Source organism: Anser anser (assembly GCF_964211835.1).
Source record: "Anser anser genome assembly, chromosome: 1".
NCBI lineage: Eukaryota > Metazoa > Chordata > Aves > Anseriformes > Anatidae > Anser > Anser anser.
The window spans coordinates 38,954,239-38,971,385 of NC_139720.1; the positions used below are offsets into that span (position 1 = coordinate 38,954,239).

General features: G+C 48.1%; 1 protein-coding gene across 1 annotated transcript; it reads left to right on the forward strand.

Moving 5' to 3' along the window:
* Positions 1–963: 963 nt before the first annotated feature.
* On the forward strand, positions 964–15,301 carry KCNMB4 (potassium calcium-activated channel subfamily M regulatory beta subunit 4). Its single transcript, XM_083802827.1, has 3 exons — positions 964–1,378; positions 7,288–7,415; positions 14,387–15,301. Exons 1-3 carry the CDS (start codon positions 1,037–1,039, stop codon positions 14,553–14,555), a joined length of 639 nt encoding a protein of 212 aa, XP_083658953.1. The 5' UTR covers positions 964–1,036; the 3' UTR covers positions 14,556–15,301.
* The last annotated feature ends 1,846 nt before the right edge of the window (positions 15,302–17,147 follow it).

Below are 17,147 nucleotides of genomic sequence, written 5' to 3' on the forward strand. Positions count from 1 at the left end.
TTTTAATAATATATTCTTTTCTAGTTTACTAATTGGATGTCGTATTTTTATTTTATTTTGTTTATACTTTATTTTTAAATTGCAATTATACTTTTTTATTTTACTTTTTAATTTTTTACTTTACTTTTATTTTTATCTTTCTTCTTTTATTTTTATCTTTCTTCTTTCTACTACTTCCTCTTTTCTCTTTCCTTTCTTCTTTTTATCTAATTTTTAATTTTTGTGTTCTTTCTTCTTCCTACTACTACTACTTTTTTCTCTCCTTCCTTTTTTTCTTTTTCCCCCTTTTCTCCTTTATTTTCTTTTCCCCCCTTTTCTCCCTTATTTTCTTTTTTCTTCTTTTTTTCTTTCCTCCTTTTTTTCTTTATTTTCTTTCTTTTCTCCCTTTTCTGTATCCTTCTCTTCTCTTCTCTTCTCTTCTCTTCTCTTCTCTTCTCTTCTCTTCTCTTCTCCTTTTTCTGCTTTCTTTTCTTTCTTTTCTCCCTTTTCTTCTCTTTTGTCTATTTTCTGTCTTTCTTTTCTCCATTCTTTTCTCCTTTTTCTCCATTTTCTCTCTTTCCTTTTTCTTCTTTCTTTTCTTTCTTTTTCTCTTTCTTTTCTCTTTCCTTCCTCCTTTCTATTATTCTCCTTTTTCTCCTTTCTTTTCTCCTTCTCTATTTCCTTTCTCTTTCGTTCCTCTTTTTTTTCTCTCTTTTCTTTCCTCTTTCCTTTCTCCTTTCCCTTATTCTTTCTTTTCCTTTACTTTCTTCTCCTTTCTCTTCTCCTCTCTCCTCCCCCGTGTTTCATTCTCACCGTTTTCACTCCCTTCCTTCTCTCCCTTCCCGCTCCCCCCTCTGCCCGCTCTCCTCCCGTCGCTCCCCCGCCGCCTCCACCCCTCCGCTCCCCTCTGCCGGCGGAGGCGGGCCGGGGGCCGGGCCGGGGGCCGGGCCGTGCCCGCGCCGTGCGGGGCCGGGGCCGGGGGCGGGCGGCGGGGCCGGGCAGAGCCGCGCCCGATGGCCGCGGGGCGGCGGGCGGCAGGCGGCAGGCGGGGGGGGCGATGGCTCGGAGCCGGGCGGCGCACACGGAGTACACGGAGGCGGAGGACAAGAGCATGCGGCTGGGCTTCCTGCTCATCGCCGCCGGGCTGCTCTCGCTGCTGGGGCTGGGCTGCTGCTGGCTGCGCCCGGCGCTGCAGGAGCGGGGCGGCGGCGGCGCCGCCAACTGCACGGTGCTGGCGGTGCGGCAGCTGGGCGAGCGCTTCGCCTGCACCTTCTCCTGCGGGGCCGCCTGCCGCGGCACGGCCCGCTACCCCTGCCTGCAGGTGCTGGTGCGCACCTCCCGCTCCGCCGCCCCCGCGCTGCTCCACGAGGACGAGCGGCAGCTCCGCTCCAACCCCAAGGTGAGCCCCGAGCCCCGGGCACCCCCCGCGCCGCGGCGTCGGGGGGCGCCCGCTGGGTCCTGGTGGGGGGGGGGGGGTCGTGGGGTGGCCCTCGGGGCTGTCCCGCGGCTGTTACTCAGCAAAAAGTGGGCGTGTGCACGTGTACGCGTTCGTAGCTATCCGTACAAGTGTGTGCGGACACGTATATATGTTCATATCTATCTATATAAGTGTGTATGTACACATACGTGTTCATATCTATCTATATATGTGTGTATATGTACCCATATATACATATCTATCTCCGTGTGCACGTGCACATACATCTTCATATCTATCTATATAAGCGTCTATGTGCACGTTATATATATATACACGTACTCTCACACACCTCTTGACCCGTGGCCCTGAAACCCAGGGCAGGCGCTGCGCTGAAGCCAAACTTCCCTCCCTGCTCCTTTCATTCTCAAACTTCTGCATCGCGCAGAGGGAACCGGACCGGGAAGAAGTCGCCGCTTCCAGCGAGCCCTGGCAGCATGAAGGCGATGCGTGCTGCTTCCTTCTGTCTTTAGAGGCAGTAACTTCATCCTGCTCTCTCCTTTTAACACCAAGTAAAGTCTCTCTTGGCAGCCTTCTGCCTGGGCGGAGGAGATTTTGCTAAGTAGTTCCCAGAAAATCAGAAAATCCCTGTCCCGAGGAGCACCCAAGCCCAGGTGAGACGCCGGAGAAGCAGATTTTGGCTCTCCAACAGGAGATGTGGCTGCGGAGCAGCCACGGGGGGAGCGGGCTCACATGTCGAGGCTGGGACACCCAGCCTCGCAGCCTCCACAGCCCTGGTCACACCTTGGAAGGCGGGTTAAGTCAGCTCAGGGGCTGCGTGTTGCTTTTTTCTCCCCACGTTCAGAAGTCAGCAGAGCGGGAAGCAGGACGGTAAATCTGACAGGATTTGGATTAAGCTGTTGGCACGGCTCAGACGCGATGAGCGATGTGGCTGCAGTGCTGGACGGCGGCGAAGCGCTGGCCCGTGAGGGAGCTTTGCAAACTTCGCCTTTCCCCGGGGTTGGGGCTGTCAGCAACGGGCAGGGACAAAAAACCCTGGTGGTGTGGGGCAAAGATGCTGCGTGGCCACAGAGGGTGCAGCATCCAGCAGGGATGGGTGCGGGGTGCCCGGGCTGAGCATCTCCTGCAACATCCGTGGGTCCGGCAGGGGCTTTCAAGCGGTTCAAGGGTTTTGTTTGGCTTTTACTTCTTGATCCCATCTTCTCCTGCCTTTCTGGTAGTCTGGTGGGAAGGTGGGGCACCTGGGCTGCAGTTTCTGCAGGGGGCACCCAGAGCCTCCAAAGCGACGACTGGAGCTCATTAGCCTGCTTGTATGCAACAACTAACAAGCAAGGAGCTTGTTTAACACCAATACAAAACAAGAATCAAAGTTGTTTAGGTCTGATTAGGAACTTAAATCCTTTTAAGCCAAGTGAAGTATGTGTAGCTGGTACTTTGGTTTTCTTTCTTTCCCTTGCTTTGGTGTCTGTCTAGCTGGGCAGCAAGTCTCCTTTTTATTTTTGTCCCAAGGTCTCACTGTCTTCAAGAGCTTTCGGGATTTTATGCTAAAATAGATTAGTCATAGCAACAGGCCAGGAATCTGATGGATTTAATTATCTGGGTCCGGTACGTACTTATGAATGAGCACTTGAGGAGCCTTTTAACCCTGCCTGTTTCCCTCACCTTCCCGTAGCACGCCTGCTCGCGTTAGTGTGATCAGACATACAGCAGGCTGATCAGCTCCCAACTAGAAGGAAAAAAAAAATATTTGAACAATTTTATTTTGGAGGGTCTCAGGATTTTCCATTCTGTTCAGCTGCTTCTCCTCCTGGGGTGGCTCTGTGCATATTTCAGGCCCCTCGCAACATGCAACTGTACAGCATCAGCTGCCAGCTTCACTCCACCAAAAAAAAATCCCCAGTGTATCAGACTAAAATTATTCCACTTTCCGTAATAGAGTGGGCTGGTGTATAAACATACACATGGTGGTTATGAATCTGTCTATTCCAGTGAGGTCTAGCTGCAGGAAAAGACTTTTTTTTTTTTTTCTCTTGCGTCCTAAGACGATCACATCGCTGTACAGCCCAGGATTCATTTAGCTCTTAAAAGATTATGTAGCTGGGTCAGAGTTAATCCAGAAATGTATATAAAAAGCGCTGCACACGATTACATTTGTGTTCAGTCTGAGTGATTTGTGGATTTCCTTTTTATTTTTTTTTTTTTTGTCTCAGAGGAAGAAATTTCAGCAGGGCCACGGTAGCCTTTCTTCAGCTGCGCTGATAGCAATAATCATTTCCGAGATAAGGCTTAGGGGGGATTAATTGGGAAGTCAATTTGCCGCTGTCGTTCTGGCCGTGGAGCGAGATGGCAGCACGCACAGGGAGCGTGGGGACCAGGCTGGGGGTTAGCTGGGTAAAGCCGTGGTGGAGCACGTCACCGCCACCAAGATCTGCTCTCTTGCTCTTCAGACTTCACGCTTTTCGACTTAGACGGCAATACATGGGTCTGTAGGATTAGGCTTTCCAGCCTGCGGGTGCGAGGGTCATGGCGAGATTCCTGGGTCCAAATGATCTCTGTCTTGCCCGGAGGGGTCTTCCTAAACTCTGCCGTTTTGTGTGGCTCTTCTCGGGAGCACAGCGTGGGCTGCAGAGACCTGTCTGCCCTCCAGTACGCCGTGCTGCTCGTTCTTCAGGTCTCACATGCCATTTGTGGTGAAAGCCAGACGAGGTATAACCCCCGGCACCGTGAGCTGTGGGGACTTATTTTTCTGTGCTTATGCATCACCTCCCACTGCTGCTCCTCACCAGCAGGGTGGTCACGGCAGCACTTCCTTACTCCCAGGCTGTGAAGATAACCCAGAAACGTGTGGAGATACTTGCACAACAAGTCAGGAGGAGCTCATATGTTGCCTGGAGATCAGGAGTCAGACGATGTTAGTTTTAGTGGTGTGTTGTACTTTTTCAGTGATACTTACCTAGAGCATCTTTACACAAGCAGGTAAATCAGGGGCTAATTATCACCCTGCTATAGAGTGGCTGAAGTGGGAGGTCACTGTGTTTGTTTCATGCCTGTGTTTGCTTTCCTTACTGAAAGGGTTGTGCAGCATTGGAACAGGCTGCCCAGGGAAGCGGTGGAGTTGCCATCCCTGGAGGTCTTCAAGACAGGTGTAGATGTACAACTTAGTAGCATGGCTTAGGGGTGGACTTTAGTACTTGGTTAAAGGTCGGGCTAGATGATCTTAGAGGTCTTTTCCAACCTTGGAAAGGGTGCTTTTCAGTGCCGTCAGTTTGTATTTTGATGCATTGACTTGCTTCTACTTTGGGCCCTGATGTCTGCACTTGAGATTTTCTTGGCCTTTTCATGTAGTCGACGTCTTCCAGGCTTGAGACAGCTCCCCTCAGAGCTTACCAAGTCTGCCTTCTTTTTCTTAAAAACGTTACTGAATTAGGCAAGAATTAGTCTTTGAAAAGCATGACATGCAAACTGGAAGCTAAACTAAAGCTCACACCTCTGTCCCTCCTCCATGGTATGCTCCAGTGAAGCATTCAAAATAACCAAGAGTCCTTTCAGGCATCTGCAGGGACACCAGAGGCTGAGCACCTAGCAGCAAACGCATGCCAGATACAAAGCTCACAAAAACCTTGGTGTGACGGTGTATTAGCTGCTCTCTGACACTGAATTGAACCCTGAGTCATCTATCTAAACAGTGGCTTTGATTGAAGAGAGAATATTATTAGCCTGGTACTGATTTTGAGCTGTGTAATTGGGACTGCATTTGAATTGCATAATAATATTATTGTTGCTACGATATGGTGTAGGAGGTGCGCCGTGTACCAATAGGTCCTCTGAAAAGGTCTCCACACTGTTAAGTTTATTCTGAGTGTCTCGGCCTAAGTGCTGTTCTCCAACTTCTTTGTAACTGGTTTAAGAAAAGACATCAAAGTAGTATAAGGTGGGACACTTCCACTGAAAATGGATGTTGCTGCTTGATCTGCAATTAAGCACAGGGCATCCTAGCTTGCTTTCAGACGCTTGGCATTTATTTGCGTTTTATTGGTAGGATTTCATACCGTGTACTGGGGGGAAGGACCGTGGAATTAACCTTTCAGAAACGGCCTGTTGCCAGAGCAGGCGGTCATCCCCTCCTCATCCACCACATCATGGCAGGGGAAGTTGCCAGGTTATGATTCCCTTCTATCCACATGCTGGCCGTGCTTTGGAGGGGGATGCAGCTCATCAATCAAAGTGCCCAAGAAGTGTGCTTGGGAGGCTGAGAAATGAAAGCTCCACCACCTACATGGATCAGAAGGAGCCAAAATGAACATCAGGTTAGTGGGAACCATTCTGGGGAGGCAAACCAGCTCCGGTGTCTGTGCAGCAGGTGACAAATCCAGGCTGGAGTTGGACCTAAGGTGTTGACCATGGCTCAAGGCCCTTGTCAGGTTGAGGGGGTGCTTCGGGGAGATACGCAGGATTCCTATGACAGTACTTCCTCAGGTAGGGACTGCTCCTTTCTTTGAGACGGCCAGTCCTCGTCAGGTTCAAGCAATGAGGTCCCAATGATTTATGGCAAGTCCCCGTGTGTTTCCTTTGTGTTATTCCCATGAAGATAGGTGTTCCCGTAGTTGTTCCTAAGCCTGAAATTCAGAATGGGAATACAGTGGTTCACCAGGTCATGATCTTTGTGGAGGATCCACACAACATTTGGGGGACATGGAAGGTATCTGAAGGATCCAGCTAAAGTTTTGCCAGCAGAGAAGTGATAGTCTTGCTGCCCATGCCTCATGTAATGTGGGGGTAAGTTAAGCTGTGTTACTCAGTTTGTTCGTCTGTAGTGATTTCTTGTATGGACGCCTAGTAGTGACAGGACGAATTGTGCTTGGGCAGCGATACCCTAATACTTCCAGTACTGGATTCAGCTGACCAGTTGCGTCTTCGTGTTGAATTCCCAGTGGCTGGAAGGGAAGGGTGGTGTGTCAAAGACACGTAGTCCTGGGCAGCCTGCTCTGGGTGTCCCTGCCCAAGCAGGGGTTGGACCAGATGGGCTCCAAAAGGCCTTGCCAACTCAACCATTCTGCGGTTCTGTGAAAGATGAGACTCAGAAACAAGGTGTGTGGGTTTTGTGCCACCCAGAGCTGCATCTCTGAAAGCCCACGTGTGCCGAGGTAGGGGAGAGATTGCCCTTGATCTCCTTGGGCTTTGAAGCGTATGTCTGAGGCTGGGATCTGCACCCAGCGTGCTGCGCGCTCGGCTTTCGTTGGCTTCTCCATGGAAGAAACAGACGCTGAACCTTTCTGCTGAACTGGGGCTATGAACAGTTTGTGCTTGTTACCCGTGTCGTAACAGTGGCAGAATAAGTGTCTTGTGCCAACAGATATCAACTAGATATCAGATATCCCATCATCTGGGATTTGCTGGAGTATTTTATTTATTAGCACGGTGCTAGTCAAAACTGGTGATTGTGTGTCCCACTGCAAATAGGAAGTGATTCAAACCCAGTCCAGGCAGCTGGTAGGAGTACTTCAAAAGTAAATGATTGCTTTTACGTTCATCGTGCAAAAATAAGGAAAACCAACAAACACATCAGGTGTTATGTGGCAGGTTGGTTTGATAACAGAACAAAATGCGATAAAGCCTTTATTTTGTTTGTGAACACTGGCATATTCTTTTCTGGTACCAGCAGGCTGTAACTAGTGATTCAAGTAAAATTTTGCTTTTGTTTCTTTAGAGCTATATATACTAATATATATATACTATATATATATATATACACTAATACTAATTATTCTTTGCCCGTTTCAATAATTATGGCATTATGAGGAAAATGCAGAGAAAGCGATGCATCGTTATTGAGCGCAGAAGTAACTGTGTTTTCCCACATGTGTTGGCAGTGTTCGTACATCCCTCCCTGCGCCAGAGACGATCAGGAGAACTCCGAGAATGTCACGTACAAGCAGAAATACTGGAAGGAGAAAGTGGGCTCGCAACCCTTCACATGCTATTTTAACCAGCACTTGAGGTAAGTAGTCCACATTTGCATAGACGGATGTGCTTCCACATCTGTTTAACAGCTGTGTATGGGTTCTGTTTGAAAAAATATATACGCATACATATGTATACATATACACACGTGTAGTGATGTGGTTTAGAGCACAGTGCTAGGGCAGAACTTTGCAAACTCTATTGATGAAAAGCAACACGGGAAGTGAAAAAGCGCTTTTACCACTTCAAGTAAAAATGTAAAACTCTAAGGAAGGTTTCCTTTAAGCATGGCATTTTACGGCAAAGAACACGTTGGTTTTTAACACTCTGGTGTCAGCTTTGTGGCTTGGATATAATTGTTCCTTCCCTCAAGGGAAGAGAAACCGTACTGTGTTTGGGAGGGGCTGGAAGAAAAAGGGAGACCAATAAATAGTACAAACCAACTCAGGAATTGTGTTCACAGAGGATCAATGAATCAGATACATCCAGTAAATGTTCACAGAACTGTCAGTTTTCATACATGCTTTCAGAGTAGAAAGTTGTAACTGAAAGCATCACCTCTTCTGTTTCAATTCTTCCTTTTACTCCCAGTGCTGATGGGACTTAAACATGCACTAGGGTCATAGCTGGTCTCCTCCCTTCAGTAAATGGGATTAGGAAGGAGTGCTCTTGCTTGTCTCCTTCTGGTAGTGATGTGCTGGGAAATTAAAGGTGACGTGGTGGCTGGAACTGAGTGCTACCACAGTGTGCAGGCACGCTGGGAGGAATGTGGGAGAACAGCTGCGGAGGGGATCTCAGGTCCATGTAGACAGGGAGGTGGAAAGATGATACTTCAGATCTCCTGATCAGCCAAGTTTTTGAGGGGTTTAGACTCCAGTTCTGGAGGGATACGGCATGTGCTTGATTTGATCAGCATGAGCCATTTTGGTAGAGCTGAGGAGACTGTTCCTGGCTGCTAAGTTAAGCGCTGAATGGATGTCTGCCCCACTAGCGACTAAAGGAGGGTGGGCGTCCTACACCACGAACACCCAGAAATTAAACAGGTGAGAGAGACTTGGGTGGGGAATGGCATGGTTCAGGGCTTAGTATGGAAGTATTGGAGTCAGATATCTGCATTCACTAAGACACAGAGGGAGGAAAATGTGAGGCCAGTGTGTGCTAGGAACTTGGAGGAACCGGGGAACTGGAGCAGGCTGGCCAGCACAGAGACACCCAACTCTTGTGGGTAGCTCTGGGGGCTTCAGGTTTCTCCTAGGCTGGTTGTGGTTGTCCTCCCCTCCCTGGTGAGGCCATAGACCTAGTCAGTGTGCCCAGGAGGACAGTCTGTTGTCCCTGGCCAGCTCTTTGCAGAGGGGAACTACCAGTGCTTTGTAGCAAAATCTAGTTGTTTCTTACGGAAGGGGTGAAGCATTGTCTAGAGCATAAAGAGACTGAGTTTTAGGGCACCCAGGGCAGTGGCATCACGCCTGGCAGGGCCCTTGCTGCGCTTGCTGGGGCACCTTTGGTCAGCAAGGTGCTAGTGCTCGGTTCTGCTGAGCAGGAGCTAAGTGATGGCTTTGGCTCCACTGGGCAGGCAGCTGCTGTTGTGGTGAGCAGCAAAGGATTCTCAGAAACATTTCTAAAATGCCAGTTGTGCAGCACTCAGGCAAGTTTTTTTTTTTTTTTCCTTATATTTGCCGCATCCTATATTGTTCAATGTTATTGCCAAATGTTATGGCTGCCTTGAAACGCTGCCTTTTGCTGATTGTAGAACAATTTATATATGCTAGAAGGGAGGCTAACTGCCAGAGATACTTGAAGATAGCCTAAGCTGAAATGTGCACACCATCTATTTTCTTCTGGAGATAGGAACGAGCTTCGAAAGATAAGTTTTGCTGACTAGAAAGGTGTTTGCTTAGGTATACTGCTGGAGCTATGATAACTAAAGAGCTTACCAAGCAGGAAAAGATAAAACAAACAAGCAAACAAACAAAAAACAGATATACAAACTGGGGGAAAATTCTGTTCACTTCAGAATGGAAATGTGCATATTTTCTGTCAGCATTTTAGTAACTGTGTGGTGGAGCTCACTCCTCCTTCTCAGCCTGTACAAAATATATACAATTACAGTGGCAGGTCCCTTAGATGGAGTAGTATTCATAATATTATCGTTCTCTTGAGATGTAGAATAAAATTCTAGGTAAGTATGAAGGTAATGAATTAACATCGCCTCTTCTTCATCAAACTTAATTCAGTAACACTGTCAGGATTGTTGCTGCATGTGGAGCTTGCTGTTGGGCAACTCTCTTCAGTTTGGTGGGGCACATTTCAACAGGCTTGTTTGAGAAGAAGCAGCAAGTGATGCAATTAGTACGGTTCAAGTTTAGACAAAAGGGGTGAGAAGCAAATTTGGCAATTTCAGTCATTCTCTGTTAATACAAATAGCAAGACCCAGCACAACTTGCTGCCTGACATTTATCTAAGGCAACCAAAGCACGGCTTAGGTTTTGTGGATCTCTGATGAAGGTGTCAGTCTGCTGGCATGGTGACGCTCCGGTCTGTGGGGAGAGCTGCCCAGCAAGAACCAGCTCCCAGTGTTGCAGAGCACAAAAGAAACAACAAATTCAGGTAAAGCTCTCAGGCTGCTGCGAAGGTTTGAGAAAGCACTGAGCTCTGGCACCTCAGTGCTGGTCGATCTCCCATTGAGTGTCCCGAGGGGTCTGCAGTCATGACCACGTACAAACAAGGGTCACATCTGCATGTCCTGGAGTGGGAGGTCTGAGGGAATGGGTGGGATGGAGGAGATCCTGTCACTCTGCATCAGGGGAAGTTCAGATTGGACATTGGGAAGAATTTCTTTCTGGAAAGGGTGACTAAGCGTTGGAACGGGCTGCCCAGGGAAGTGGTGGAGTCCCCATCCCTGGAGGTATTTAAGAGAATCATGGATGTGGCTCTGAGTGATGTGGTGTATTGATGGGACTCAGTAGGTCAGGTTGATGTTCTTGAAGGTCTCTTCCAACCTAGATGATTCTATGGTTCTGTGATGAATTTCTTCAAGTTACAGGTCTCATTGCTATCAACCAAAAATCAATAAACAAGGATCTCTGTCAGCTCAGACCCCTCAATCTCATGCCACTCAGAGATAGACAGAGCAACATATGTCAATTCATTTCTTATTAGTGGCTCATGTATGTGGCATCGTTGTTCTTCAGCTCTGGGCTCATCCGTGACAGCAAGAATGCACTGTGGTTGCTTTGCTGCAGAACAGCTTGATCCATTTCAGAGTTTGCGGCAGGGTGCAGTACAGAAATTCATGCCAGATTTGAAGAGCAAACACTATTTAGTGAGTAGTGACCACCTGTGTGGTGTTGGGTCTACCCTGTAGGACATTTACGTGGGAATAATTATCTGCTGAAGCCGAGGGCGCTGTGGGCATCGGGCTGCTCATCCATAAAGGGTGGAACAGAAATCTCAGTTTGCCTTGGTACACCACACAATTTTCTAAATTAATTCCCTGCAGTCAGATGACGGCATTGCTCTTTTTCATCCTTTCTTTCACTGTGTGGCCTGTGGAGCTGTTCTCAGGCCAGAGAGGGAAAGGACATCGCTGTCGGTAAGCCACAGCACTGCCCCTGCCTGAGGCGATCCAGCAGTGCCTTGCGGCAGTGGGAAAAGAAACTACTGAGTGCTCATCCTAGTGAAGCTGAAGGGAGGTGAATCTGTGGGCAAAATAAGTGCATGCAGACTGCAAACATCTTTAAATCTGGATTACTCTGAATGCAAAAAATAGTTGTAAGGTTTTCAAGTCCTACACCTTCACTTCTGTTGCTTTTGCTGTGTCACGTAAGTTGCTCGGTGTGGTAAATAAGTGAAACTTTTTGGTCCTGCATGGCTTTTTGGTAACCCCTGCAAGCAGTTCTTTGCATGGTGCTTGGTAATTGCCCCGAAGGGTCTGGTGGGGACCTGCTTCTCTCAGTGCCTGCTCTGAGCAGCCGGGCAGTGCCCAGCCGTGAAGCATCTCATCGTGCAGCGCCTGTCTGGGCAGCCTGGTCAAGGCCACCAAGGCTGCAACTCTGAGCAAGAAGTCTCGCTAAAAATAAGTGCTGCTTTCACCTTTTAACAATGAAAACAGATTTATGCCATCCTTATCTCTGCAGGGAAAGGGGAGGTATGTTTTCAGTTAATGTAGAGACTTTAGTTGTGGTGGTTTTGGGTTGTTTAGTTGTTTGGGTGGTGTTGTGTAGCATCCATCACTGTCTGCAGCAGCTCCAGGGCTTGGTGGCATGCACTGGGGCAGGATGAGCTCCCGCTCACTCAGTAGTTAAAATCTCCTGATTTTCACAGCGAAAATAAACATGTTTCCAGGCACAACATACCTCCTTGGGCTTCAGCATCGCTGCCTCCAGACCGGGGGAGTGATGCTGGGGGGACTTCCAGCAAAGCCACATCCTTGTGCAGTGAGGGCTTCCCCCGGGGATGGAGGCACCTTTCCTTTTCTGTTTCCAAGCCAAACACAGGCCTTCATACTCTGCCATCAGGCAGGTCACCTCTACAAAAGCAGTAAACACAAGTCAAAAGTGCTTGATACAAAACTGTGTTCGATGCATACTGACCTTGCAGTGCAAACCCAAAACTTTGTTATTTTGTGTGTATTCTGGGTGTCCCGATAGCTATTTATTTTTCTTCCTGAGAAAATGAGTTGTTTGCTGTGGAAGTACAGCCACAACACTCTCTTCTCTTTTTTCATTTTTCTCCCTTTACCCTTCCACCATCCTCTCGTTTTCCCTGCCCACCCTTGGTAGCCTCTGCTAACTGCTCTCCTTGTTTCTACTGCCGATAAGAGCTATTACTTTAGAGGTGGAATCCAGAGATTTCAGCTACATTTTTCTGCTCCTTTGGTCCACGTGCACCATTTCTGGATGGCTGCAACATTTTCTTTCTACTGTGGGCTTCCGTGTTGTGGGCAGGTGATAACCACCAAGAGGCATGTTCTCCTGACAGCTACCTCTGGGTGCATTATTCTGATTCAAAAAACTTGCAGGCAGCTCTCTTGTATTAATCACGTCCCACTGTGTAAGCTGTGGAGCAAATGTTGAAGGTTTTTGTACCGGGAGAGCAGGATGGACCCAGCTTTTGCTGGGCCATGAGGAGGCTTGGTGCAGAGCTCTGGCAACAAGCTCAGGGTGTTTGCTGCAGGCAGGTTTTGTTCCTTATCCCTCAGTGTCTGCTGCAGAAAGAGTTGTCCCAGGGATTTTCGCAGACGTTCTCTGTTTGTGCTTCCAGTGCCTGAGGACAGCTGCTTTGACAATGCAATGTCTGAAGAGGTGCTGTGAGCAGCTAACAGGGAATTGCTGCCTACCTGCTACAATCTAGGAATTAGACAGGGACTCTTGCTGCAACTAACATTAATAATAACATACATCTGAAAGCAGCATTCATCCCGAGACTTCACTAATGGCACCTCTTTTCCAAAAGGGAAACCCTTTAAATGACTAAGTTGTGAGATTCACAATCCCACCTGCAATGAGTGGTTGGAATCCATTACTGCTGTCACATCAAATATTTTCCAAAATCTCTTAAGATTCAATTAAAAGGGTATCTTGGTCTCCCTAACTGCACTTTCTTTTCTTTAATTAAATCCAATTCTCTAGTGTGTTTGCATGCCCTTTGTTTTTAAACTCTTTGATTAGTATCCACTTTAAAAAAAAATACTTGAAATTCAATGTCTCTTGTAAGTTTAGAGCAAGAGGATTGAATGCTGTCTATTTATGGTCTCCTGGGCAATTAGCACTCTGTAATTCACAGGTGATGATACAGTAAATAGGAGGGAAGCAATATTATGCCTCCTGGGAAAGGATTTCCTCTTTGGGTGCTGTCGTTAATTTGGCATAGACTGGTGAGTTTGTGCACATCACACTATTATTTCATTCACATGCGGTCTCCGCATGTTTCTGATTATGTGTCTGGAGGATTTCGGCTGAGCAGCCTTCACATGCTCCCCTGTTGAATACACCTGGGTTTCTTTTGATCGATTTTTATGTAGCTGAGTCTCAACTTTTATGTAGACGAGCTGCTCATGATCAGAGACTTACTCTGCTGGTTCCTACACAAACAGAGATGCGCTGTGCTGGCATCTGCTGATTTGCAGATTAATTAATTTCTTGGTGCAGCAAAAAGGGGATAATAGCACAGTTAAACTGCAGGGAAAGCAGACAGAGCCAGAGCTGAGGAAAACCCACCTGCAGGTGTCCAGACCAGCTTCCCAGGCTGGGGGGAGGCAGGTGGACACCTGGTCTTTCTGACATTTGGCCCGGCTGAATTGCCAAGCCCCTTGAGATGCCTCCTCCTTGCTGTTCTCCTCCTCCACCCTTCCCTCCGTTTCCCTTTAGCAATGTGCGCATCGCTTACAGACCCACACATGGCCGTGTGTTTGCTACCCCTGGCAGAGGTGTGGGGGGCAGGTCCTCAGGGGGATCCCCAAATTCCCCCTGCCTGCTCGAGCCCCCCGAGCGGCCGAGGACGTGGGCTGGTTCTCCACCCAGACCCAGAGCACAGCCAGGGCTCCCTCAGGGGCCTCCGTGTGGCCTCGCAGACGTGCCAGGGCTCACAGCCGGGAGGGAAGCTTTAACCGCGCTTTCAGTTCGTCGTGTGGTGTCTGAGGCCGTTTCAGGTAGGTATGTGTAATTGCTGTCTTATGTAACGTTTTCCTGGAGTGGTTTTTCAATCCGCAGCGTGATATTATATCTCTTTGTGATTACCACGACCCCAGAAAGACCTAAAGTACCAGCGCTTTTTTTATTTTTTTTTTGTCTGAATGAACTTTTTGGTCTGTCAGCACTGCAAGGGCAACGTCCTCGCGGCCTGCCGTGGGCGCCGATGAGAGACAGGCCAACAAGGCAGTGACCGAAGCCGAGCAGGCCGCTTAATCACACCCAGTGCTGCTGCGAGCAAAGTGCCTTGATTATTTTCACGGCAGATGCTTTCCCCCGGTGGCGGCGTGGGGCGGGTTTTCACCTCTTCCCGTTGCAGGCCAGACGACGTCATGCTGAAGCGCACCCACGACGAGACCGTCCTCCTGCACTGCTTCCTCTGGCCGCTGGTCACCTTCCTGGTGGGCGTCCTCATCGTGGTGCTGACCGCCTGCGCCAGGAGCCTGGCCGCGAGGGCGGAGGCCATCAAGAAGAAGAAGCACTCGTAATCTGAAGGGCTGTGAGGGGGAACGGAGAAGCTGGGCTGGGAGTTTCACACGGGGAGGCTCAACACACCGCGCGTCCCCGGCGTCCCATCTGACGGCGGAGCTGCTCTTGCCTGAGGATTAATCCTGGGAGACCGCCCTACGAAATGTCGGCTAATTGCTTCTTCTGCTATGGCAGTAAATAATTATATGCTACCAAAAAAACCCTACACTGCACCAAATATGCTGTGCTCTGTTAGTCCTCACCAGCAGCTGCCCGGGTCCTAGCGGTACTGAGAGACAGTTTCTGAAAACCCCTGATGTGGCTCATTTCATCTCTGCAAAGTGATCTTTGCTACTGTTTAATATCATATATTTAAAATATTTCCTTTATGATAGACTGTATTTCCAAAATAATAAAGGTTGGTTGTTGTTTTTTTTTTTTTTTAACCTTTGTTTTGTTGTTGTTTTTTTATTAAAAAAGCTTTAAGACAAAAATGTCACTGTGGTGATTTTATTATTTTTCACTGAGTAGAAGAACGTCGCTTTAAAACTCAAGCTTTTACTTCTGTCTAGACAAAATCCCTCATCATCACCTGCTTATTGTGAGGAAATGTAAAAACCTCTCAGAAATATTCCCCCCCATCCCCCCACCAAAAAACAAAACAAAACAAAAAAAAACACAAATTGCTGGAAAAGGTGATTAAATACTGGATCTAATTTTGTTGCCTCAGTGGTGTTCAGTCCCTACAGCTTCTCTCGTCCCCTCTCAGTTGCCCCCAAACGCTGTCAGGCCATAAGGAGCAGACATTTCATTTGGCGTGGTTTTACCCGAATGCGTTTCACCAGAGACTCTCCCAAACAGCAGGGTGCCCCAGCGCTTCCTGAGGGCCGCGAGCCTTGGTGTCACCCATGCCACCAGGCTGTGGGTGACAAGGGAAGGACACCAGTACAACGGGGCCACCAGCCTTGCTCCACTGGCTCTGGAGCTGTGGGCTTGCTCCCTGCAGGGCTTTCCCTGCCCCTACAACCAGATTTTCCCGACCTCATCCTCGGGGCGCTGCAGGTGATTTCAGGAGCATCCTCTGGTCCCCATCCCCACCAGGATGCCTCTTACCTGAAGGTGCCATCTCAGCCTGCAGAAAAGACAGGCAGTACATTTATTGTCAGGATGAACAGAGCACACGGCCTGATGTGTGCGAGTGTGCTGATGTCTCACTCACGTCTTCTCTCAGCATGGCCTCCCTGCATCCTCTGATTCTGAAACATTACATGCACATGTGTGGTTTGAGAATTTTTATTTTATTTTATTTTATTTTATTTTATTTTATTTTATTTTATTTTATTTTTAAAAAAGCCCCCAAATTTAAAGCCCCTAAAATTTAATAGGGGCAGTTTTGTGATGTGTGTAAGCAGTGCCAAGTTCACCTCATCTGTTCCCTATTGGTAACCTCTTAAAGGTAAGGGGAATGGCCATGATTTTCTGCATGTGTCCTGTGTTTTCCTGCAGGAGGAGAGGTGTGGTGACACAGATTTATCCAAACTGTCAAGCCAGTAGCTTGGGGTTTACAAATCCAGATTAACAAAATCCTCTCTATCTTTGCTCCAGAAGCTTTTGTGCGTGAACTGTGCAACTCTGTCACCTCTGAGCAAAAGGCAAGAAGCGAATTGAGTTCATGCAGCCCACCCAACTGTATGTTGTGTCTTTAAGTGTGGTAGAAACATGGTTTGCAAGGGCCTCTGGAAGTCAGTAATGGCTGCAGGGACAATATTAAACCATTTTGCAGAGGGGATTAACATCACAAGTTAAACATCTAAATTGGCACACAAAGTCAGGCCGTACCCATCTCTGCCAAGCTGGTGTGTGATGCTGAGAAAAAAAAATCCTAAAATTCACTCTTCTGTCATAGCCAGCACTTTGTTGATTCAGAAATGTCTTTCTAATCCCCATACTTGTTGGTGGAAGCCGAGGATTTCCTTACAGAGTATTATACACTGATTTCCCCCTTGGCTTTGTGTATTTCCAGTTTTCGTGGCATATTCTCTGAAGCGTATCCGCAGCCAGCGTGTCTGCTTTCTTCAGAGCCATCAGCAGAGTTGACTTTTCCATTTTATTCAATATTTATGCACTCTTGCTTTGAGGAATTTTGTTCCGTCATGCTCTCTGTCGCTCAGCTTTAGCACGCCCCCACTTTCATGTGGTGCAATTAAATCATTTTGTTGACACAGCATCTTTCTCTGCTAACATCTTAGGCTCCTTTTAGAAGCTGGAGTCACTGGAGCGTTGTCTGTCAAGCAATTTGTCCCTGCTGGGACTGCAGAGCTGCTCCCGCTGCCACCGGTGTCCCCAGCCCCCGGGACCAAAGCACTCGACCCGCACGGGCCGTCCCCTGTGAGCGCAGGTGGGAGATGTGAAAGGGGAAAGTTTGGCCGGTGCTTAAAAAAACCTTCACTTGAGGGGCTGCTTGAAAATGCAAAACTCTTTTAAATCGCAAAGTCAACATCTGAGTGGGCCTAACACGACACCAGATTGCCTGCTAATGGCAGAAATGTGCTGCGCAAGCCTGTTTGCTCAGCGCTGCAAACGCAGGAGCTGGCCACTGAGCTGGTGTTTCT